The sequence below is a fragment of the Polyodon spathula genome, chromosome 7 (genome assembly GCF_017654505.1).
Source record: "Polyodon spathula isolate WHYD16114869_AA chromosome 7, ASM1765450v1, whole genome shotgun sequence".
Taxonomy (NCBI): Eukaryota; Metazoa; Chordata; class Actinopteri; order Acipenseriformes; family Polyodontidae; genus Polyodon; species Polyodon spathula.
In genome coordinates, this window is record NC_054540.1 from 34,498,054 (window position 1) to 34,523,941 (window position 25,888).

General features: G+C 38.1%; 2 protein-coding genes across 9 annotated transcripts in view; one reads left to right on the forward strand and one right to left on the reverse strand.

The window, feature by feature from the left end:
* The window catches only part of LOC121318574 (nuclear pore complex protein Nup50-like), a 37,394-nt gene extending 20,571 nt beyond the window's left edge, over positions 1–16,823 (forward strand). For 2 of the 5 annotated variants that reach the window (XM_041255393.1, XM_041255395.1), the window contains exons 5-8: positions 1,360–2,028; positions 12,844–12,931; positions 14,673–14,791; positions 15,412–16,823. In XM_041255393.1, the coding sequence (XP_041111327.1) occupies positions 1,360–2,028; positions 12,844–12,931; positions 14,673–14,791; positions 15,412–15,614 (1,079 nt within the window). In that variant the 3' untranslated portion in view covers positions 15,615–16,823. The remainder of the gene's footprint in view (positions 1–1,359; positions 2,029–12,843; positions 12,932–14,672; positions 14,792–15,411) is intronic. The other 3 variants (XM_041255394.1, XM_041255397.1, XM_041255396.1) reach the window with 3 other exon arrangements.
* LOC121318576 (uncharacterized protein KIAA0930 homolog) overlaps positions 4,303–25,888 on the reverse strand; it is a 98,017-nt gene continuing 76,431 nt past the window's right edge. For 3 of the 4 annotated variants that reach the window (XM_041255400.1, XM_041255399.1, XM_041255402.1), the window contains exon 10: positions 21,184–21,517. In XM_041255400.1, the coding sequence (XP_041111334.1) occupies positions 21,477–21,517 (41 nt within the window). In that variant the 3' untranslated portion in view covers positions 21,184–21,476. Of the gene's footprint in view, positions 5,906–21,183; positions 21,518–25,888 lie in introns of those variants that run through there. The other variant, XM_041255401.1, reaches the window with a different exon arrangement.

Below are 25,888 nucleotides of genomic sequence, written 5' to 3' on the forward strand. Positions count from 1 at the left end.
TGGCTCTACTAAATATCAATGTGTGGGGATTGAATACTTATGCAAGCAAGATATTTCAGTTTTTTATTTTTCTTAAATATTTCCCAACATAAAACCAATGTCACCTTACAATAATTGATTTTGAGTTTACGTGTTTAAAAATAAAATATTGAACAGAACGAAATTTCAATGTGCCGTTTGTAATTCAGTAATATGAAGGAATTGGTCAGGGGTCTGAATACTTTTGCAAGCCACTGTGTATATATATATATATATATATATATATATATATATATATATATATATATATATATATATATATATATATATATATATATATATATTTATTACTGTGACTATTACAAAACATACCCTATGTAACATCAGCTAAAACACATAACACCATTTCGGTGTTTTTTTTTGTTTGTTTGGTTTTTTTTTGTTTTTGTTTTTTTTAACTATTTTGTCGAAAGTACTCGTTTGTTGGTGCAAACATAAAGAAATGTGAAACCTTGAAAGCATGCAGGGTAATTGCTGTTTACTCCCGTGCTAAATGAAAGAATGGTTCCACATCTTGATTTTGACAAAATAAAACCTTTCAAGTTTGTTTTCAAAACGCCCCAATCATGCATCAAAAAGTCTTCTGTACTTCTTGTGTCTGGAATCAGTGTTGACGTATTTTGTTTGCAATAATAGCAAGTTATACTAATATAAAATAAAAACAAACAAGTAATAATAAAATAAACTGTACCAATATAAGTACTGCAAGTGCTCTGTCTTTTGATGTACGTCTTGGAGCTGAAGGGGTTAATATCACTGCAGCGGAATTGAACATGAGCATAGTAGAGAAATAAAACCCTGAAGCCGAAAATTGAGATGTACAAAGAGTAAAATTCCACACTGTACTCTGCGCTAATTCTTGCCTTTTATAATACACCATTATTTAAATCTTCAGTGTAGCATGGAGGAGCAGACAGTGTGACCTGAACTGAAGCTCAGTCAGAAATGAGCTTATCTAACATTCTGTAGGAAGCCAAACATGCATAAATTGTAACTGCTAAAGAGTGGTGTGTGTATGTGTGTGTGTTTTCTTTGTAATGGCTCTTTTCTGGTGGCAGGTGGTATATAGATTTGTGTCATATCTTACCATTAGTTATACCCAAAGACCCCGTATGAGATCTATCAGTCACACAATTCTAAGTAGCATGAACCTCTGGAGGGGGCTGGGGGGGGGGGTTCAGAGAGCATCTTGGCAAATCCTGTTTTAATTGTCTTCAATGTTGGCAAATTCATAAAATATTCCTTTGGTTGTATTTAATCCATTGTTCCATATATTTGCAGTATATTATATTCCTTTTGTTTTTCCTCTCTTCAAAATAGGCTCATTAACATTTAATGGCCCTGCCTCCATCCAGCTTCAGAAGAGTGATGTCAGTACAGAATCTAATGGTGTGAGTCAGTCCAGCTCTGCCTCTAGCTCCACTCAGAATAAAAGCCACAGCAGTCTAGAATATAACAGACAGCTAGCTAGCCTGAACTGCTCTCTGCGGGACTGGGTCACAAAGCACGTCAATGTCAACCCCTTGTGTGACCTCAGCCCTATATTCAGTGATTACAAGAAGCATTTAGCCTCCATTGAGAAGAAACACGGAGGCAGCTCTGACAGTGGTTCCGAGAGCGACGCCAGCAGCAGACAGTCGGAGTCTTTCTCTCTCCCGACGCTCAGCTCTTCAAATCTTCAGCAGGGTGCAGCAACAGCATTGTTCACATTCAGCACCGACCAAAAGGAGAGCACCACTTCAGAGAAGAGGGCAGGCTCTGCTGCTTCAGCAGCCCCCGCCACCAATGTCACTTTTAGTTTTGGGAAGAAAGTGGACAGCTCTGTCTTGGGATCCCAGCCTACCACTAGCACGGCGGCAACACCTACTTTTTCCTTTTCAAGCCAAGGCACAAGTTCTTTATTTGGAAGCCAAGGAAAGCCTCCAGCCAGTTTCTCTTTTGGTTTGTCAGCACCTCAAACTACTGGTGGAAATGGAAATACCCCAACAGGTACTGATTTTGATTTTATTTAATGCTTGGAATTCTGATAAGCTGTCAGTGTAGTTGTTGTTGTTGTTATTATTATTATTATTATTATTATTATTATTATTATTATTATTATTATTTGTGTTAGAATGATTACTTGTTTGTTACTACATTTTATTCTATTTTGTTGTGTGTTTACTGCTAATTTTTGTGGTTTTTGTAAGAAACAAAGGATTAGCTCTCTGTTTAATTTTTTAACTATTGGTTGTGCTGTTTATAGGTCATTTGTTGAAGGGTCAGCAATAGGTTAATTGAAAAGGTAGATGTATGAATTATTTCACTGAGCTACGATTTGCAGTGTCTCTGAGCCCTTTTCCATCCTGTCGCAGGGTAATACCAGATTATTGAATTTCCCCTGCTTTTTATTTTGACCTGTGCAGATTGTATTTATTTTTTCTTTAGGAGAGAAATTGATCTAATAGCCAACACTGCTATATAGGCTACGCCATCCTACAATGACACAGACTTGATCTCTGTTCCTGGGATTCCAAAGCCTTTCTGCAGATTTTATTTCCATTCCTTTTTTCCCACTTCTGAACCTTCCCCCCTACCCCCTCCTTTTTGTTTATATTCCTCTGTGAGCAATTTGGGCTTTAATGCAGATGAAAGTCTTTTAATTCATGTAATGTATAGGCTACGAAGCAGGAGGAACCTAGGTCTGGTAGTGATGCAAGCAGCAGAGGGACAGCAGCAAAAAGAAATCGGAGAATATTGGAAGACAGGAGTGAAGTGCTGGTTTTCCTATTCTAGTGTAACTTATCAACTCCGGAATACAGAGCTGCAGGGCAGGCGGCTGAAGGAGGGACAGTGATAAATTCAAGAGTATTTTGCACTTGGTTACTTTTACATTAATCCTGGGATCTAACTTACCCTGAATGCTTTGTAAGATTACTCAAATTAGACATATCTTTTAATGTTTAAAAAAAAAAAAAAAAGTGGTGGGCACGAAATAAATAGTTCATGTGGTCATCTGATCTTGCCAGCAGCCAATATAAACCCATGAACAGACCTAACCTGTTTGTATGGTGGTGAGCTGCTAAAGATGCAGCAGACTGATTGTTAGGTTTCAATGCAATTGAAAGTGTAGATGTAGTCAGTGGTGCTGTTTGTAACGCTTTAATATTTATAACCTTTTTAGTGGGTGTCCTTAACATTAAAATATCTCAATGCCCATTCAAGTCCCAGAGCCAAGTTCTATGTACAGTATTTAACCTTTCTGCTGCCAAGCTAAATACATAGTGTATCTCCTGCTATGCCAATTGCAGTTTTGCTACATTCTTTAAATCTTAGTTTTACAACCACAGTGTGTTAAGTTATTGGTTTATAATTTGTTGAAAAGACTTATTTTTGGTAACTAAAATACAGATTTTGAATGGGGCGCTAAAACCTTTATTTCTTCAGGGGTGTGCAATTCGTATCGCCCGATGCCCGGGACAAGATTTGTGTGAATAACAAGAAGTTTTGCCGTTATACTTTTTGTCAGTCGGACAAGTAGTTTATATTTATTTACTTATTTATTGCTCCTATGTTTGTTCTGTTGCTAGAAACACACTGCATGTATTTGTAGAGAGCCACACAAGTTTCTGAGACCTGAATTGTGGATGTCTAGCACCAAAGCACAAACATTTTAAGAAGTGTTTGTCCCACCCCCATCACTTCTGATTGGTTAGCGGTGGAAGAAGATATTTTTTTTCTTCCGGTTTTAGTGTTGCTAAGCTAGATTGCTATTTACGATATTTACATTTTTAGATTTAAATGCTGGATTTGAACCAGAAGCGATATTTATTTATTTATTGGACAAGCAGAAACCATTGATTTTGTGAAACTATTAAAATATCATGGTTGAAAAATAAGTTTATAATGATAGAAATGAAAGGCTTAAATGAGATTCTGTACAGTATTTTTTTAATACAGACTATAAATCTCATGGCAATGTGTATATATTAATTTATGTATAATTTTTCAATGAGAGTAGTGCAGGGACAGAATGCTGCCCTCCATGGTATGAAACCAGCCTGCTGCAGCATTGTTCCAATTAGCCATTATGGGACAAGATGTTGTACCTCTTTTCCACTGTACAACTGATCCGCGCCTGGTCCATATGGTGCGGTTAAGGGGAGCCTCGGTTGTTTTTCTACTGCAGAGCTGAACTGTGTTACTGACGTCACACGCAATGAAGACAGTTGTTATTAATTAACTCAGTTTGCCAAAAGATGGGCTAACAAATAATGTTAAAAAAAGACCAGCGGTACAGCTGTATCTTGTATCGCTATATTTTATAAATATATTTAGGAATTTCTTTATAATCCACAAATCTTACTGATTATTTCGACTTGCTGAAGTTCAATTAGTTATGTTGCAAGGGGGGAAAAAGGTTTTAAAAATTATTTGCCAAAGGTAGTCTGTTTAAGTATAGTAGTTGTTTTTTGTTTGGTGCTAAAAAAAAAAGAAGAAAAAAAAGAAAAACTGCACGACGCAGAGAGATCTGGATTTGTATGTATGGTACAGCTGTATAGTTTTTGTTTGACTATTTTTGTAAAAGTTTTTACAATTGTTTTATTCCATTTTTTCTTTATATTAATAAAATAAAGGTATCGAAATGTGTTTTTGAGTGTGAGTAAAGTGTACAGTACCCGCGGTTTTTATCTCCATTTGCTTCAAATCGTCAAATTTGGCCGTAAATGTTCTCGTTTCTGGCGCACTATTGCAGATCTTCCTAAACACTTCCATGGGTGTCAAGTCATGGACGATTCCTGTCCTGGTGAGATTTCTGTACTGAAATATCGGTAGTCATTGTTGCGTTGCTTTCTTCATTGGTCTTGGGCGGTGTAGTCATGTGAAATAGGGAAGGGTATTTTTGCGCACACTAGAATTAAACCCTTGGATGTTTGACACACAAGTGGTTTCATGTCATCTGGTCATCATGAAAACGTTTGTCTGTCCAGGGAAATGTATGAAAAAGATTGACAAGGAAATAAAGAACACATGGAGATGGGAATCGTTAAAAGAAAGATGATTTTAACCAAAAAGATGATTTTTACTGCAACCGAAAATGGTTGCAGTAAACAGACCAACGTGGCCAGGCTTGGTGTGTGCTGTGCGACAAACCATTGAACTATGTTTCAAAGAGCAAAGTGGTCCTTCAAAAACAAGCAGTATGTACTTATCCTGTAGTTGCGGTAAAAATAACAACAAAGACAATCTTGCATTACGGTGCTGTTGTTGACTTCAGCAATATTTAATAAAAATGTCAGGTAAGAAGAGAAACGAATACGAGGAATATAGAGTGTGAAGACTTCAGGAGCTTTTTTGCTGTTCAAAGTAAAAAAAATCCCAAGGGAGTGTAATTGACATCCAACTGAAAAAAACACATATGAAAATCAATCTTGGATTGTAGTTCATTGTTAGGGCTAGGAGTTTGTCACAGAAAATTGTGACATAAATCACAGAGCAGTCACGGTCAGTGCGTTCAAAATCATGGAGAAAGTGACAGAGGGAGAATAGTCACAGGGTGTCGTCAGGTGTAAGTGGTGCAGTTAATAAAAAAAAAAAGGTCCACGCGGTATTTCTCCCAAAAACAGTCTTTGTATTTTAATAATAAATAACAAAAAGAATCCAGCCCTTTACCAGCAATGGTACTGGGGGGTACATGGCGGGCTTGCAGACCCAAAAATAATAATTAAAAAACAATAGTCCGATGGTCGGTCCCGCGTCCTCCGTGCACGAAGTAGTGCATGCTTCGTTCCAGGGACCGTGGTGCAAGTCGTGGTGTTTGTGCAATGAAGTGCTCTGGGGTGATTGCTGGTTTGATAGCGACAGCTCCAGGGCGCTCAATTCACCTCTGCAACACAGAAAACACATGTAACAAGTAAACATCAAACTACAGGCTCTGACCGTCAGGTTGTGTTTTTTCAACGCAAAAAAGGCGTACTAGGTGTACCTAGCTGCTTCCCCTTTGTACCCATGACCTCCTCCCTGCAATCAACTCGTTGCCATGGTTTCTCCAATGGAGGGCCACCCCGCAGCTGATCGCAATGGAGTCGTTCCGGGTACGTGCAACTACACGCTCCCCCTAATATGGTCACCTTCCGGTTTCCACCTATCATCAAGGCAATCCATCTGATCGGGAGGGAGATGTATAACATCGATCCTCACACTGGGATAAAAAAAATAAAATAAAAATAACTAATAAAAGCATATTGCGGCGTTGGTGCGCACAGGTTCAGCAAAGGACGACGAGACAAGCAAATGAAATGTCAATTTGTTGCTTTTTTTATTTTCTGTGCAACGATGACTACGAACTAACAGTAGCGCTGAACTAAGCAGAGAATAAAGATGTAAACAGAGGAAATTAAGTAGACAGCAAGCGTAACACTGGGCGAGAAATGCACACACGAGGATAACACAAAGAGGGTGTGGGGCTGACGGGACATGTACATTAAATTAAGTGCAACCGTACAACAATTATTGTTCCACTTTTGTTTTAATTTCAGTTAAAAAGAGGAAACTGTTCAATGTATGTCCCACAGCAAATGCTGGCAGTTAGTATTTTTTGTAATTGTTAAATATTCTTCCTAGAACTGGCGGTCAAACTTTAATAGGCTCTGACTGTAGACAACGGCAATTTAATAGTGTTGTTGCATTAGTTTAAATACATTTGTTACTGTGTGTGATAGCACGGTTGTGAAAGGGTTTGTGAATTAAAAGGATATGTGTATTTGTGTACTCTATATATTTTTACTTTGAGATTTACTTACATTTTTTTTTTCATTTGTATGAAGTACTTGTCCGACGGGCAAAGCATAATGGTGAAACTTGTTGGACCTTGCACAAAATCTTGCTGTCCTGGGAATTGCACACCCCTGCTGCATTGTACACACTTCTGTACAATGCAAAAATGCTAAAATAAAATGGGGCGGGGGAAAAAAAAAAAAAAACTTTATCAGAGTACATGGCAGAACGTAAGGAGGTTTTTGAGAGTTATACCAAAAAAAACAAATAAATAGTACAGGACAGGGCGATGAGTGTTTGCACTGCAAATGGTGTTGCATCGAAATTGACTCGTGCAGACCGGATTAAAGAACATTTGGAGAGCAAGCGACACTTAAGACTAAACGAAGGCGGCCAGATTAAAAATCAGCATGCATTGGAATCATCATTCATGCGGTCACAGCAGAAAGATCAAAATTAGCATGATGCAGTAAGTGAATTTGTCCGTGCCCTATGTTTTTCAGGGCAGCCACTAGGCCTTGCTGTCAGTCCTTTGGGGGAGTTTATACAAAACGTCTGTCCAGCTGCAAAATCCTTGCCAAAATCAGTCAACCTCACCGAGAAATATTTGGTGGAAAATAATGTTGATCTGACTGGATCTGTTCTTTGATTTTTGACGAATCGCAAGTTGTTCTCGACCGCCCTACAGTGGTGATTTTGTTTTCATTTTTTATGATTTTGTTGTGGAGAAGCCTGCGCTCATTGTGGCTGATTTTGGAGTTTGTAAGGTCAACAAATAGTAAAACAGTTGCAGTGTGTGTCAGTAAGACTTTAAATGAATATTCACTTACCTGGATGTTGCAGTGAATTCTGACTCTGCTTCTTACTGCGTGAAGTTCACACAGGATGTAAAGCTCAATGAAAAACCTGAATTGATTTGTTTGTCTTGCCCAGCTCACCTACTGCACGTTGCTGTCTCTCATGCAACAAGTGTTCCAAAAATGGCTGATTTTAAAAAAGTTTGTAATTGATGTTGTTGCAGTTTAAGCATTCCAGTAAAACAAAAAACCTCTTCTATGATGTCTGTGAAGAGATTCCGTTTGAATGCAGCCTTCAAATTGCCTTTGTTCTGACCTAGGTGGTTTAGTCTGTATTTGGCTGCACAGTGTTCAGAAGGCATGGGTGTTTTAGATAACTAAGAGTTACCAACAGTGGAAAAGCCGAAAAGCTCAAAACTCAAGCAGCTACGCAAGAAACTAGGCAAAGCCTCCGTACAAACCTTGAATTCCTTATTGAAACACTTAGGCCATTGCACAAAGCACAGAAGAAATTTGAATCCTGTTTTTCAAGAGATGCAACATTCTCTAATATGGAGGTGTATAGCATTCTGGTTAACAGTATCTCTGCAGAACTTTCTCGCAAAAGCACATGTGGGGAGTTTCAAGATCAAAATGTCCATGTTGCCAGTCAGTGAGCAGAAGATACTTGCAAATGCTTTCAGAAGTTTTTACGAAGAGGTGTCAAAGAAGTGGGAAACTGTTGTAACTCAGTATGTCCCCTGAAGCTTTTCACAACGAATCCTCATTCTGAAAAGTAATTGTGCTATTTTGATCCTCATTGCAAAAGTGTGGCCTCAACTGATAAATTTATAGAGTTTGCTCGTATAGTCTCATCCTTTTGTGGCTCCTAACGAAGAAAGTGCTGAACTAGAAAGCAAATTTCATGCGTACATGGCAATGCCTTCCCCAGACAACCGTGTATTGTCTCCTCATGAATTCTGGAAAATACACTGCACTGACTTTCCAACTTTGAGCCGTGCTGCTTCTCACATCCTCAGTATTCCACCTGGCTCAGCTGATGTGGAGAGTATTTTCGAAATTTTCTATATCCTAGATTGCAGGAGAACGAGCATTGGAAAAGACACTTTAAAAAAACAGCTGCGAGCCTACACTACATAGGAGTTCTGGAAATTTCACTAAAGCCCCGTCAAAATCAAGCACCTGGCAGGTAAATGTAGTCTAAAATGCAAAAAATTATTGGGGGATAGAGTTTTTTTTTTTTTTTTTTAAACTCAGAAGTGGCATAGTCTCTTGAGTTATTTTGCAGTTCCAGCAAACCACGTAAGTTTCTGTTTGTCAAAGCATGTACTTTATTTTTTGTCCTTCTGTTTGCCAAAATAAACCCAGATATTTACCCAGCAAAATCATCAGTCATTTTATTGCACTGACTTTCATCTGTTTTTTTGTTGTAATAAACACCTATAAATTCCTGGGGAAAAAGAAAATAAAGACCGAAAGTGAAGGGGCTTAAAGACTTGGTACACAATCAACACAAAATAAATCATGGTGCTACATTAACACAGTATGATACTGTACAGCAGTTGTGTTCTGCACCGTCCCCAACCATTGCTAGTCACATGGTCTCTCTCTCTCTCTACACACACATACCGAGAATTCAAAAGAAACTACAACACATTTATTTTTGAAAAAAAGGATATATAAATGATGGACATTGACAGTGTGTGTTATTTATTTTTATTTTTTTTTTAAATCACTTGATCATTCATCCTTGACCATGACACGCTTGAGTGACAAAGACTGAAGCATATGCATTAAACAACAAGGGAGCAGCGTCTTCGTGCATTCGGCATGTTGAGGGCTGGACTAGGGCAGTGCACCTTCACTTTCCTCCTTCGCCAGATAGTTCTTGCACAACTTTTAGGTGTGTTTCGGGTCATTCTCTTGCTGAAGAATGAAGGACTGCCCAACTAGCCGTAATCCTGATGGAATGGTATGCCTCTGAAGTATGCTATGATAGCCATGCTGGTTGAGCTTGCCATAGACTTGGTAAAGATCATCAACTCTGACACCAGCAAAGCAAACCCAGACCATGACACTGCCTCCTCCATGCTTGACAGTGGGAACCATGCAGAACTCATGCGCTCACCCTCTCTGTGTCTTACAAATACTCGGCGGTTGGACCCAAATGTTTCAAATTTTGACTCATCTGTCCAGAAGACCGACTTCCACTCCTCAAACATCCAGTTTCTGTGTTTTTTGGCTCAGGCAAGTCTCTTTCTCTTATGCTGCACTCTTAACAATGGTTTCTTTGCAGCAATTCTTCCAGTTAGGCCAGCTTCATGCAATCTCTGAACAGTTGATGTTGAAACATCTGTACTTCTAGTAGCATTTAGCTGAGCTTGTGTTTCAGGGGAAGTTAATCGCCGGTTTCGCAGACTTGTGACTCGAATGAACTTGTTCTCTGATTCTGAGGTCACCCTTGGCCTGCCTGACCTTGTTCGGTCCTCATGAGTGTCAGTTTTTTCAAATCATTTATGGTCTTAGCCACAGCAGTTGCAGACACCTGCAAAGTTCTTGCAATTTGTCTTAAGGATTGACCTTCATTTCTTAAAGTAATTACAGACACTTTTTTTTTCTTTGCTTAACTGAGCATATTTTGCCATTTTCTGCTCCCTTACGTTCAGGAATGACAAACTTGTGCCTATGCTACCTATATTTATAGTAATCATGGACCCTCACCTGTTAACAATAATTGGTGACAAAAGGTTAATTAGGTAACATGCTAGTTAAAGAGAACATCTAACAAAGACACTTTTATACTTAGGCCAGTCTTCTAACACCGTGTTATACACATTTCAGACTTTTAAACTTTTTATTTTAGACTTTTAACTTCAGACTGAAATCCCCTTGCTCTGGGTGACCATTTCATTGAAATTGACAAGATTTACATTTTCACTTAAAAATTTAATTTTTGAATGCAATTCACTTATGATTATCAGCTTATATAAGTACATGTATCATATAATGAAATATTAAGTGTTTGTGGACAAGTTTATACAGTTAAAAGCATAGATAATCATGAAAAACCTGGTTTGAAGTAGGTGTACTCAAACTTTTGTGACAGGTACTGTGTGTGTATATATATATATATATAATATTATATATATATATATATATATATATATATATACATACACACACACACACACTATATGTGTGTGTGCGCTCTGGTGATTCAGTTACTTAAAGTAAAACCTGAAGAAACCTACAGTAAAAGTAAACCTTGGCAAAGAGATGTTTCAGTAAATTGCTGGTGTTCTCCTTTTGTTGTTCACTTATTTTAAAATACTTTTGACATTTTGGCTGTCTGTCTTCAACCAAATTTCTGTTGTCATCTTTCTGAAATCCAAAATAGTTCCACATCAAGCATTTTTCTCCAGCATTTGCCATAACTGCTGCAGTAATTTAATTTTCCCAGAGCGTGCCGCTAAGCAGGAATGAGCAAGCTTAGTTCATATTGTTTTAAATGATAAAATCGGTATTGGAAAATCGCGATACTTAAATATTTCTTTATCGTATAATTTTGATATCCTGATACACTGTGGGTATCGATACACCGTGGATCACGAATAGGGTGATGCAAAACGTTAGGCCATAGCTGTAGTAGGCCACTTGTATCTCTTACATTTATTTTTATCCTGCCTTTGGTGTTGTCCTTTTTTTTTAAATGTATTTAAACGTACATTATTGTGCTCGCAAGTACTGCTACAGTTCTGTCTTCAAGGTCTAGACATTGGGATTTTAGCTGGACAAACCTATTCTGATCCAACCAGTATAAATAGAAGTGGATCTTGCTGTATTTGTTCTGTAAAAAGATTGGAGCTGGATGTGCTATAATCACAGATGTCAAGCATTTCATCTGTTTGCATTCAAACTCTGAAGCAAGCTGCTTTGTTCAATTGACTGTCTGGATTGGAAAATGCAACATTCTAAAAAAAAAAATGGCATACAGTATGTGCATAATGCATAGTTTGTCCAGTCTGTGCCAGACTTAAGTACAGAATGTACAGTACATTTTCTTGCAGTAATGGTTGAAAGGGCTGCTATGCATCACCAGTGATTGTGTTAGAAAATCATCTGCTGCTGCACTCTGCACCTTATCTCCAGAAACCATAGCAGATGGAAAGGACTTTCCATCTGCTTTGACTTTGACCTCAAATCCTAATACAGCTGTTGTATATTTTCGATTTGTGGATCTTGGAGATGAATTGCATAAGATGTATTGTATAATTGTCCTATGTCAAGTTTGAATATCTGTATCATGGTGGCCAGTGCTTCTTTTTGCATGTAGATAAGGATAATGAATAGACGTTTACAATTATGCTGTGTCATTGGGGATGTTTGTTTTTGTTAATACACACATTGCAGGATGGAAATTAAGCTTGATTAGCCACAGTGTATAGGGCTCAGGTGTGTCTTTTTAAACTTGGTAAAACCAGGAATGGAACTGCTGTGCAACTGGAGTTAAAAGGCTATTTCATTTCACAGCATCTTTAAACCTTCCTTTTATCTTTTTTTTTTGTATTTAACACCTAGTGATTCTTTCAATAGAATGCAAAATTGTGTATATCTTCACTATTCCAATATATTTTATTTTAACATCTACAGTGTTACAGTTGACCATTAACTAAGATTAATAAAATTGGGCCCTTTTGTGATATGATTTCCTGGTTAGATAATCATATTGCTCTGGCACCCTCATTGCAGGAATTCCTAAGAGAATGTGATTTATAGAGTTCATTGCTGGTTTTCCTCGGCCAGTAGTCATTTTGATATATTGGCTTTGCTTCTAAAGGTTAAAGCTGCACTAGGATAGAAACATATTAAATTCACGCAGAGCATAGTAATTCCTCTATAGGCCAACTGCTTTTAATGCACTCTACAAAAAAGTACTCCTTACAATTTTAAAATAATTAATATGTATAAACCGCCTACTGTTAACTGAATGGCAGTGATTAAACAATGGTCCATCATCTGCTGAATGCCAGTAGGATTCCTGTATCAAGATTCAATTTGGGTCAAGATTGAAAATGTCGTTGCATTTGTAGAAAAGCCTTTTAAAAGCATTGTTTTTATTTAACAAACAGAAGAGCTAAGAATTAAGATGACTCATTTTATGTATTTGCTGTAGCCCTATAATTCTAGCTCTCTGTGTCTGTATAAAGTCTGTTTCAATCCTTTTGTATGGGGTTTTTTTTTTTTGTATTAGAAGAAAGAGGTAATGAAGAAGAGACTGAAGAGCCTCCCAAACCTGTTGTCAATGAAGTGAAGGAGGATGATGCCTTTTATTCTACAAAGTAAGTGTGTGCAATGTTCTGCTGTGTAAGTGGAGATTGTTGTTGGGCTAACCATATTTTATTTTAATTCAGAATTGAAACCAAGATTCCTGAGATGATAGCTGTTCAGCATTTGCCAGGCAAAATATAGCCTGCAGTATAGATTTTTTTTTTTTTTTTTTTTTTTTTTACAAAGAAAGCTGAGAATCACTACCAGATCAATAGTTCTTTTAAATAAAAAGCTGTTTTAGCTGTTGATCATCACTTCTCCAAAGCATTTACTTCAATTTGTAACTAAATGTTGTATGTTGCTACTGCCAAAGGTTGGATGAAATTAAAATAATCTTCTCTAAAGCCAGTCCTTATATTTAAATGTGTTGGTCCTGACACTTGTTTTGTTGTGAACTTCACTGCTGTGGTGAAATTAACATACTATCTGTTGGCGCACCATTCCTGTGTACAGAAAAGACAGAGGTGCTGTAATCTGCAGGTCCTTGACGGTGAAACAACAATTAGGTTTTGTGACGCTCGAGATTCTTTGCAGTCTGGGCTTTTTTCCTTCCCACTTGGGTCCTACATTAGTAAATTGACCCTGGGCAGTTTCAATTAACTATTTTAGGACATGCTTGGAATGAAGACCTGGGCCCTTCTTCCTTGTAGCTGGTTTAACTACTTCAGGCTAATCAGAGGTTAGCCAGATTCGATTAACCTGATAATTTAAGTCAGGCTATCTCCGTTCCTCGACGGCAAATACAGGCTAAAAGTGTCTGGTTAACTCGATTCCCACTTAAGAAATCCACTTGAGTAATTGCGCGTGTTCGGGCTACCTCAAAGGGAGAATCGCAGAGCACCGAAACAATGATCTTCACGAACGATGACATTGAAAGAGAGAGCAACTTTTTTTCAGCCTGACTGAGCATGAGCTTATAATGGAAAGTTTTGAGGAATATAAAAACATTAGCACAACTTAATGCAACACTGCTGCCAAGTCCAGAGAGGAAGCATGGAAAAAAATTGCAGATAAGCAAAATGCATACTTTTTTTTTTTTTTTAATTTGTGGAGCACCGCACATGCGACAATGATGTTGCAGAATCTGTCACAGATCATCTTAGAATAATTGAGGACTGCACGGAATGCAGCGGCGTTGCCGATATTTTCAGCATCGCCAACTGAGGTATAGAAATGCGCCACTAGCAAAAAAGCGCAGCCCTATGCATATACTATAGTCTCTGTTACTGTCAACGCACGGCTGCTCAAATACAAAACATCTGAATGATGCAGAGGATCTTGGCGATCTCTCAATACTCTTTCCCAACGAAAAAGCTAATCTAATTAAAATTGCTTCTTTATCTATGGGATCTCTAAGGAAGGGTGTTGCCATTTTAGAGGGGTGTGTCAACTACTTTCATTGGGTAGAGTTACGAGTTTTTATACACAGATCCGGCTAACTTTAAGTTAGCCTGCGCTGGAGCAGCTTTAAGATTAAGGTTGTGTTGCTATAGTAACTTAGTCAGCTAGACTTTAAGCTTGCTTCGAGGAACAGAAAAAGCCAGACTTCTGTCACTTTTTATCCTGAGAGTTATCCAGTTACGAGGAACAGGGCCCTGGACTCCATGAATCTCGAGGGCCAGAGTTGTGTTGTGCACCTCTGCTTTCTGAGATTTGAAGGGATGGCTCAATACATTTAAAATGGAGAATACTGTTAGCTAGTTTTTATTTAGTTTTACTAAAATGCTGGAGTGTTTTGTTTTTATTTAATAGATGTAAGCTGTTCTACAAGAAAGACAATGAATTTAAAGAGAAGGGTGTGGGCACGCTGCATCTGAAACAAGTAGCTGAACAAAAGACCCAACTGTTGGTGAGAGCGGACACCAATTTAGGTACATTTATGTAACTGCATGCAGTTTTTTTGTTTTAATCCCATCACTAGGCAGCTCATGTCACTTTCTTGGGTGTGCTGCTGGTATTCTCGCGCAGAGATTACGCTTCATTGTTCAAAACAGATTTGCAATGTTTGTTCTAAATATGAATTGTCCTAGAGCACTGATTATGCTTTTGTTTTAATGAAAAGGGCTTGAACAGCAGGGGGGTGGGGTTTGTAACGACTGCCGCCAGCCTGTTTGCGTGTGTGTGTGTATAATATACACCCCAATGCCTTAATTCCTATTTACTAACAAACTATTTGTATCCAGATAGCAGCCATTTAACTTTCAAATGGAGTGTTTTAATATGATTTATAAAAACACTAACATTTTATAGTATTTACAATCCAGTTTTGGAGCAAAAACATGATTTCCTTATTTGGTACATGTGTGTAAGGCACTCCAGACCCCTGATTTTTTTTGATCTATTAAAGGCTGTGTCCTGTAAATACATCCAATGGATCATGACAGTCTAGCTCTTCATGACACTGCAAAGGCTTGAAATGTTGCCTGATCTATGAGTTCATGTTAAATAAAACTTAATATCTAAAATGCCTCCTTCCATTTTTGTTATTTAGGGAACATCTTGCTAAACATTCTGGTGCAGTCTTCAATGCCCTGCACAAGGATGGGAAAGAACAACGTCATGGTAGTGTGTGTCCCCAACCCCCCAGTGGATGAGAAGAGCCCGACCACACCCGTCCCGATGTTAATCCGGGTGAAAACTGCACAGGATGCCGACGAGCTGCACAAAATCATAAAGGAAAAGAAGGCTGCATAGCATTCAGTGTGTGTGAAGAAATGTGGTCACTCGTCTGCTTTGAAAATGTTTTTCATCTGGTGGTCCTTTGTGTGGAGCGCAATAAAATGATTGTTGTACTGTGTTTTTTGTTGCTGTTGAGATCATTTTAAGATATTTCAAAGAAATATATAATGTTCACATCCATCATAATGAATGATAAACATTGTAGGACCTCCTTTTTACACTGCGAGTGTATTTTAGTTTAAATAAAACTGATCATCAAAACTGTGAACTACGAATACACTTTTCTCCTTTGATCTGAACCGTTCCAAGGTGCACATTTTCGTTTGATTTTGATGTCTAAGAGCTAGACGGTCAGCGGATATAGGCCGATAGGATAGTGATGCTTAGTTTTACACCTCTCCATTGACAAGGGGGTTCATGGAGGCCTGTTTTAAAAATTACTTACAAACTGTCTGGTAAGGACTTACCTGGATTGAGTAACATTCCAGCGAGTTTGTGCTGCTACCATTTTAATCTTCAGTAAAAATAGATAGGCAAGGAAGAGTAATAGCTTGGAAGATCCCGAGGCTTGTCCTTGGGAGTGATTTAAGTTAGTTTTATCTTTTTGCAAGTGTTGTGCCAGGAGAATATTGAGGTTTGGCTTAACATTAACATAGTTTACAGGTCAATGTATTGTAATGCGACAACATAAAAGTGCATTTTTGAAACTGACAAAGTTGTCTAAAATGACTTTTGCTGAAGTATGCAGAGCTCGACTTTAAAATAATTTAGGGTATAGTTAAATTTGAGATTTTGTCTCAAGTTTGCAAGTCTATAGATATGTATCTCAGCAAATGCTATCAGGGTTTGACTGTTTTTACAAAACTTGAATTGCTGATTTTCAGAACTGTAAAATAAAAGGCATTTTTTACATTGTATATTTAAACAATGACTACATTACAAGTATTTCTTCAATAGATGAAATGCCTCTTACCTGGCAAAAGGGATTTTGACATTTTCAGTCTACTTGCCAATATATTTTATTTGGATTTACTAGTCCTGAAGAGTTCTGCTGTGCTTGTAGAATGACCATGGTGTAAATGTAACCCTTAAATCGTTTTACTTTTCCACAACTTGTCAATTTTACACGTTGTTGCAGATGTAAGTCAGCGTATTCTTCAACTGTACTGTTAAAATGGATTTGATTGAATCTTAATAAAGTGTCCTTTGTATGCCTTTGTAAAAGTGGCCCACTTGTGTATTCATGCAAAGGTGCCCAAACAACTTTTGTAAAAGTTATTTGGGCGATTGGTAAATAAAACTATTATATTTACATGAAAAGTGACCTTGTGATATTTGATTCTTCCTTAACAAACACTGCACTCCTGAAGTTCTCCGGTAGCTGGTTCCACCACAGAGGCGCTAGAGAAGGAGCAGGCACGACAGGCTGGAGAGCGGAGGTAAGGCATGACAGTCGGCTAGTAGAGGAGGGCAAGAGGGGGTGTAGGGGGAGACGGGATTGGAGGCAAGACGGTGCAGTGGGGCAAGAGAATGGTAGGATCTTGACTGTGAACAGAGGTAATATGTGGAAGGTGCAAAATCGGTAGCATGAAAGTAGTGAGGTTGGGAGAATACTCATAAAATTGTTTCATGTGTACACAATCCTTGCTATTGCTGTTTCTTCAACATGCAAGGACAAGATCAAGATTGCTGTGAGTTGTGACAAGAAAGCTCTTATTTAAGACCAGTTTGAGTCATGTAATGTCACTTGGTGAAGTTTGTTTCTTTTCAGGGTATTTTTATGGCTATTTTATTAGCCAGTGCGCTGATCATTGTTTTGTCTTTATGAATATCCTTTCATTCACTTTTTTACCCAGTTTAATGCAGTGTAAAAGCAGAATGGCTTTATAAACTATATGGTTGTGATGAGTGTCTTATTTGTACAGTAAAGTTCAAAAGTAATTGTGTATCCTTTGATCTTCGATTTAATGGGGTGCAAAGTACAGCTACTTCTTTGCTACTGTTAAGCATAAGTTAATGTATTCCTCTTTTTATCACCCAGTGAAGTTACAAAGTACTGGTATATGTGCTTCCTTCCCTCCTAAGGTACTGCTGTTGGGAATCTATCAAACTTATTTTTACTGGAGAGGTCTATTTCAATAAAATGCTTTATTTACTGTAGAGTAGTTTTAGCAACCAAGCCTTGCTTCCTTTATTTATTTTTATTTATTTATTTATTTATTTTTAAGATATTTGGTCTTGGCTGGATTAAAACTGGAAAATGTCTTGTGGAGAGGAAAAACTACATAGGTACCCGTGAGGAAAAAAAGCCTATTACAGAAGCAGGAGGTGGTCTATTAAAAAAAATCACTTTTGTACAGTGTGTTTACTGGTCTTCAGCTGGTCATACTGTTTTTAGAGACCAAAGGAGTTCTCAACATGGTAAATCACATTTATTATAAATATTAATATGATCAGTTTGGTTAGCACTCCTTGTAAAGCTGGTCCAAGAAAATTTAAAATGCCTGTTGTAAATCTCTAAAGTCATTGCTGTCTGCACTCCAAGATTTATTGTAAACCTGTGCACCCATTCTATATATCTGCTGGATATCTATTAGGAAATAAATGAACAATTAACCAGGGAATATTCGTAATATCCCAACTTCTGCTGGTCTCCAAAAGCAAGTAAGAATAACAATTCTGAGAGTCCTTATTGACACCTGCACAAGTAAAATTCAAGTACTGTATACGGTAGGTATATCCAGATGACAAAACTATTTACAGCAAAAGAAATTCAAGTTATAGTAAAAAGGAGAGACTTGTCTTAAGTAAATGTAAGCCATTAGCAGAATAAAATGCGAAATATCCTTACCAAGTTCTAGTGTTTTCTAGATGTGTTGCAGTACTTGTTAGTGACCACTGGAGGGCAGTCTCCTTGTACACGTTACTAGTAGTTCCTGTTAGTGGAGTGTGTCAGGTAGCCTCGTTGCAGCTGTGGCAACACTTTCTTGTACAGAACAGGTGACCAATCTCCGCGCAACGCTAACAGAATGAGCTGTGTGTATTCAGTGGTTTCGGCCTGGTATGACAGGTTATTACTGCAATGGATTACCATTGAATAGTTCATACTATTGAGATACCATTGCCGTGTGAAATATATGGACAATGTTAGCATCCTAGTTCCATTCTACATGTTCACAATTATCTCTAGAAAATAACCACTGAATTCACGCTACATCTTCAAAAAGAGTAGTATCTTCATCTAGTCAGTTACAGCACAGCCAGCCAGAGTAGTACCACTGAACATTTTCACATAAATCTAGAAACAGTTTGTGCAAATGAGCTGTCCTTCTCATAAGTGAATGTCATACTAAAGGCACCCTGGACATGCTTCCTGTATTACATAAAATCTGCATCCCTGTTTGTCATGAGTAAGACAGCTGGCACACTTCTGTATCTAAGACTGTAAACTACTGATGTTTCAAGTGATGGACTTCAGATTTCTAGCTGGTAATCAGAGAGTGGTGCAGTGGATTGAGTGTGGCCTGTACTGCCTCGCACCCTATTGACAGTGCTGTGTGACAAGGGTTTCAAACATGGTAGAGGGACACTGAGAAACTGATCTTGATTTTTTTTTTTTTTTTTTTTCATGTACACACTTTGGGGCCCATTTCAATTTAGGCTTAGCTTGGAAAAATCAATTTATAAATACATACATTAAACAAAGAATGCTGAGATTTTTTTCTTTTGATTCAATTAAATCATTGACAGGACTTCTAAATAAATGTCCTCAAGCCATTTGTTAGTGTGAATTTCTATTTTGCAATTGAATTTAAATTGGTACCTTAATAAGAGTTTTGTACGATGTGACGAAAACAGAAAATACAATAATGCACTTGAATATGACTTAAAAAATAAAAAAAATCACTCAAGTTTTTTTTTTTTTTCTCTTGATGTGTATTTTCATAAACAAGTACAGAAAAAGGCATACAAGGTAGGAAATCATGAATGGACCTAACATGCACTTTGACTTGTGATTTTTTTTTTTTTTAAATGAATGTAAATGCAATACTCATCCCACTCAGTGCGGGATCCTCCTTTTAAAATTTCCTTTTTATTTTGTTCAAAGCAAGCTTTTGCTAAAAAGCTCCAAGAAAAAAAAAAAAAATCTTTAAAGTGAAAATACTTTAAAAGAGCACAAACGTACTGTAGCAGATTCCACAGAGTGAGCTTTGTTGCGTTCTGCGGACAAAAGTGGAAGGTTGTTCCAGAACACAGAAAACACTTTAACAATGGTCCTTTATGCTGCTTGTTTTTAATTTTCTGTTGACTCAAGTCCTTAGGTTACTACTGTCTGTCTTTCATTATCAATGTCAGTTGTTATTTTGTCCATACTATACTCATACTATAATATCACTGTAACAAAGTACCTTTTTTGGCAACTATTCACTTCCTGTGATCCAGGATTTAAGCCCCACATGTAAAGTTCTCTGAAGCACAGATGTGGTCCAAATAACCGCTGCACAGGAAGTGAACCTGCTGCATAGCGTGGTCCAAACAATAGCGTAGAGTGCTTGTTTTCCTAACACGCTTCACATGTACGATTCACACAATCTACAAAATCGAATTGGAAGGCAGACTATAAAAATGGATATCTGTCCTGGAAAGAATTTTACTTCATATTGGAAAATGTTTTGGCACAGCAGACATGGTTCTGTTTGGCTAGTGCTTGCTTTGGGCTGCATGTCCATTTTATCTGATCCTTCCCTGTACACCAGGCTCATTGAAGACATTGAGAAAGACTTCAGAAAGTTTCTAAGTGTTACTAAATTGAACTATAGCATGTCTACCCACGAAATGACTAAATATAACACTGAGGGTTTTAAAAGTAATGGTTGACTTTATACTCCTAAGTGTCAAAAGAATCTGAAATATAGTCAATTTAGAATGTTCAATTATTTTCCCTCACCGCGACAATCCCACAACAGAGTCAGTGTGCGTCCTGTGATCCCACATTGGACACAGCAGCTGCACAGTGGATGTGAGCTACTGACCCCTGGAGGACAAAGGCCAGTCCTGCAGGTGTCCACTTCACCTCACTGGGCATCTGACCAGTAAAGAAAAAAAGAAAAAAAAAAAACAGTCCCTGCTGGTTTTAATACCCAACTTTTAAACCCTGCCTTTTAATTGTAAATTCAGTTTATACATAACAAGAAACAGGAGTCAAGTCATTCTGGAAGTTTCACTTTTTGTGTCAATTCCCTCTCACAGGACAAGCAAAGGATCTGAATACCTTTACATTACTCTTCACACAGGAGAGGATTAGAACTGGCCTCTCCATCCACCACATCTTACAACCATATGAGGAAATTGAAAAAACAAACATGAGATTTTATTAAAAGCCGAGACAAACAGAAGAATCTGCCAAAGCAGCAGAACCCTTGACGAGCTCGGGGCCAGTCTGGGAACCCTCTAATAACATGGAAGGCATTCCAGCTGGCTCTTCTTTAAATCCTCACAATGTTCTCTATCGCCTATTTATATATATATATATAGATATATTATATATTATTATATTATATATATATATATATATATTAAAAAAGATACTGTTCAAGTAAACACGGTTTGATGTTGTTCGTAAAGCCTTTTAGTTTTGATTTCTGAAGCTGCCTCCTCTAGAAGAAGACCTCTTCCGAGCCCAGAGAGAAAGCACGTCTCGTTTGCACACCAGGCGGGACACGGGACTGAAGAAGGAAGAAAGAGGCACTTTTTGATTGGCTGGTTTGTTTTTTGTTCTTTCTGTTTGTAGTTCTCTTTCTGGACACTAGATGGTAGTGTTGTCTGTCTCTGGGAGGCACTTGGCAGTGAGGTTCCAAGACAGGGCCTTCTCTTTTGCTAGATCATCAGGATCGGTTTCTGTCTCACTTCTAGAATGTCTGAGACAAGACAAGGAAAGAAAAATATTTTAAGAGGGCAGTTTCACATTTTGAAGATTTCACTTGTGTTTTTATATACAACTACAATAAATGTAGCTGAAATATCCTGTTGCACAGAAGGTGTTCCACATGGCCCTATAAAAGAAGTGGCTTGCATATCATCAGATATAAATATCTGACACTTGATACAGAGAATTCAAAAACTGCACACAGCTCTGTATCCAAGGAGAATCAGAATCCAACAGGATTCTCATCATCCACTAGAAACACTTGCTGAAGAGAAGCCACTGCTAAACAGAACAGTCACTACTTTTATAATTAGCTGTATATATTAGCTACCCAATGTTTTGGTATGCTTAACATGCCTTTGTCAAGGGGAAGCGTGTTTGAAAACAAACATTGGAGGTAGTTATAGGCTTCTGATGCCATAGTAACCACACATTTATTTCTCTTTGACTTTAATGTCTTTGTAATGTCATTCATAGCTAATGATATAATGATCTACTGTTCCTTTCTATTTAACCCTACAGGCATCATGGTATCTAGTATATTTATCCATTACTTTTATTTTATTCTTCTATACTGTACATTATCAAATTTAATTTTTTCTAAAACCACAAGCTTGAGGTCAACCATGGTGTGTCTGTTCTTTGTAAAGTGCTGAACTATTGGTTCATTTACTTTTTTATTTCTTATATTTGAGAGGTGGTTCTGTTTTCTTTTATATAATGATGTACCACAGTCAATGAAAAATAAAAAAAAAAACTGAAATGTCTTGGTTAGATAAGTATTCACCCCCCTGAGTCAATATTTGGTAGAACCACCTTTGGCAGCAATTACAGCGGTTTGTCTTTTAAGGCAAGTCTCTACCAGGTTTGCACATCTGTATCGTGCAATATTTTCCCACCCTTCTTTAAAAATTGTTTAAGCTCTGTCAAGTTGGACGGGGATCGTTGGTGGACAGCAATCTTCAAGTCTTGCCACAGATTCTCAATCGGATTCAAGTCCAGGCTTTGACTGGGCCACTCTAGGACATTCACTTTCTTGTTTTTAAGCCACTCCAGTGTCGCTTTGGCTGTGTGCTTGGGGTCACTGTCCTGCTGAAAGGTGAATTTCCATCCCAGCTTTAGGTCTTTTGCAGACTGACGTAGGTTTTCCTCAAGGATTTCCCTGTATTTAGCTCCATCTATTTTGCCCTTTACCCTGACAAGCTTCCCACTCCGTGCCGATGAAAAGCATCCCCATAGCATGATACTGCCACCACCACACTTCACAGTAGGGATGGTGTTAGCTGGGTGATGTGCGTGTTGGGTTTTGAGCCAGACATTATGCTTTGCGTTTAGCCCAAATAGTTAAATTTTTGTTTAAAATAGGACAACAGAATCTTTTGCCACATCTTTTCAGAGTCTCCCACATGCCTTTTTGCAAATTCCAAGCGGGATTTTACATTGGCTTTTTTCAGAAATGGCTTCCTTCTTGCCACTCTTCCATACAGGCCAGATTTGTGGAGTACCTCAGCTATTGTTGACACATGGACAGTTTCTCCTATCTCAGCCATGGAATGCTGAGGTCTTTCAGAGCTGTCATTGGCCTCTTGGTGGCTTCTCTGACCAATGCCCTTCTTATCCGACTGCTCAATTTGGGAGGACGGCCTGCTCTAAACAGATTCTAGGTGGTGCCGTATAACTTCCACTTCTTAATGAACGACTTGACTGTGCTCCAAGGGATATTCAATGCCTTTGAAATTGTTTTACACCCCTCCGCTGATCTGTGCCTTTCCACAACTTCATTCCGGAGTTGTTTTAAAAGCTCCTTTGTCTTCATGGTAGTATCTTTGCTTTGAATGCACTAGCCAACTGTGGGACCTTACAGAGACAGAGGTGTATTTAAACTGAAATCATGTGAACCACTTTTATTGCACACAGATGGACTCCATTTAACTTATTGTGTGAATTCTGAAGGCAATTGGTTGCACCTGAGCTTATTTAGGAGTGTCATAGCAAAGGGGGTGAATACTAACCTAATGAAGACTTTTAATTAGTTGATTTAATTAATCTTAATTGATTTGTTTTTTAGACTCAATAACTGGTTACAACTTTAGCAGCAATAACTGCAACCAAACGCTTCCTGTAGTTATTAATCAGTCTCTCAAAGCGCCGTGGAGGAATTTTGGCCCACTCCTTCATGCAGAAATGCTTCAACTCAGTGACATTTGTGGGTTTTCGAGCATTTCAGGTCCTGCCACAACATCTCAATGCGGTTTAGGTCTGGACTTTGACTAGGCCATTCCAAAACTTTAAATTTATTGTTCTTCAACCATTCTGATGTAGACCTGCTTGTGCGTTTCGGATCATTGTCTTGCTGCATGACCCAGCTGTGCTTCAGCTTCAGCTCACGGACGGATGACCTGACATTTTCCTGTAGAATTCTGATACAAAGCAGAATTCATGGTTCCTTCAATAATGGCAAGTCGTCCAGGTCCTGATACAGCAAAGCATCCCTAAATTATGACACTACCACCACCATGCTTGACCGTTGGTTCTTACTGTGAAATGCAGTGTTTGGTTTTCGCCTGACATAACGGGGCCCATGCTGGCCAAAAAGTTCCACTTTTGACTCATCTGTCGATAGAACATTGTTCCAGAACTCTTGAGAATCATCCAGGTGCTTTTTGGCAAACTTGAGACGAGCATTCATGTTCTTCTTAGTGAGCAGTGGTTTCCGCCTTGCTACTCTGCCATAAATCCCATTTTTGCCCAGTGGCTTTGTGATGGTGGAGTCATGAACGCTGACCTTAGCCAAGGCAAGAGAGGCCTGCAGATCCGTGGATGTTGTTCTAGGGTTCTTTGTGACTTCCGGGATGATTTTACGCCTTGCTCTTGGAGAGATTTTGGCAGGATGGTCACTCCTGGGATGATTCACTAGTGTCCCAAACTTTCTCTATTTGGACAACATGGCTCTGACTGTGGTTTGGTGGAGCCCTAGAGCCTTAGAAATGACTTTGTAACCCTTTCCAGACTGATGGGCATCAACAACTTTTTTCCAGAGGTCTTCACGAATTTCTTTTCATCGTGGCCTGATGTGCCTCTAGAACATGTGTGCTGACAACTTCACTTTGATGGTAAGGGCCAAAGTTAGTCAGATTTATATTGGGCAGGGCTGGCCCAAATCAGGCCTGGTTGTTAAACAAGTATTCAAACATCTGATCCTAATTATTCCTTTAATTGGGTTGAGTTAACTAGGGGGGGCAATAACTTTTTCACAGCTGAAGATTGCATGTTTGATTACCCTGCACACCAAACAAATGAAAGAACAACCAAACTTTGGTGTCATTTTTTTTTTTTCTGACTCCCTCTATATACTACTACAACCCACAAAAAGATCTGACCAAATTCAATGCGAAAAATGTGCAAAAATGCAGAAAATCAGACAGGGGGCAAATAGTTTTTCACAGCACTGTGTGTGTGTGTGTATATATATATATATATATATATATATATATATATATATATATATATATATATATATATATATATATATAAAAGTATTTATATATATATAGATAGATAGATAGTAGATAGATATAGATAGATAGTACTGTGCAAAAGTTTTAGGCAGGTGTGAAAAAATGCTATAAAGTAAGAATGCTTTAAAAAATAGACATGTTAATAGGTTATATTTATCAATTAACTAAATGCAAAGTGAGTGAACAGAAGAAAAATCTACATCAAATCAATATTTGGTGTGATCACTTTGCCTTCAAAACAGCATCAATTCTTCTAGGTACACTTGCACAAAGTCAGGGATTTTGTAGGCATATAGTCAGGTGTATGATTAAACAATTATACCAAACAGGTGCTAATGATCATCAGTTCAATATGTTGGTTGAAACACAATCATTAACTGGAACAGAAACAGCTGTGTAGGAGGAATAAAACTGGGTGAGGAACAGCCAAACTCAGCTAACAAGGTGAGGTTGCTGAAGACAGCTCACTGTCAAAAGTCATACACCATGGCAAGACTGAGCACTGCAACAAGACACAAGGTAGTTATACTGCATCCTCGAGGTCTCTCCCAGACAGAAATTTCAAGGCAGACAGGGGTTCCAGATGTGCTGTCCAAGCTCTTTTGAAGAAGCACAAAGAAACGGGCAATGTTGAGGACCGCAGACGCAGTGGTCGGCCAAGGAAACTATACTAACTAAATATTGATTTAATGTAAATTTTATTTGTTCACTCACTTTGCATTTTGTTAATTGATAAATCTACACTATTAACATGTCTATTTTTGAAACCATTCTTACTTTACAGCATTTTTTCACACCTGCCTAAAACTTTTGCACAGTACTGTGTGTGTGTGTGTGTATGTATA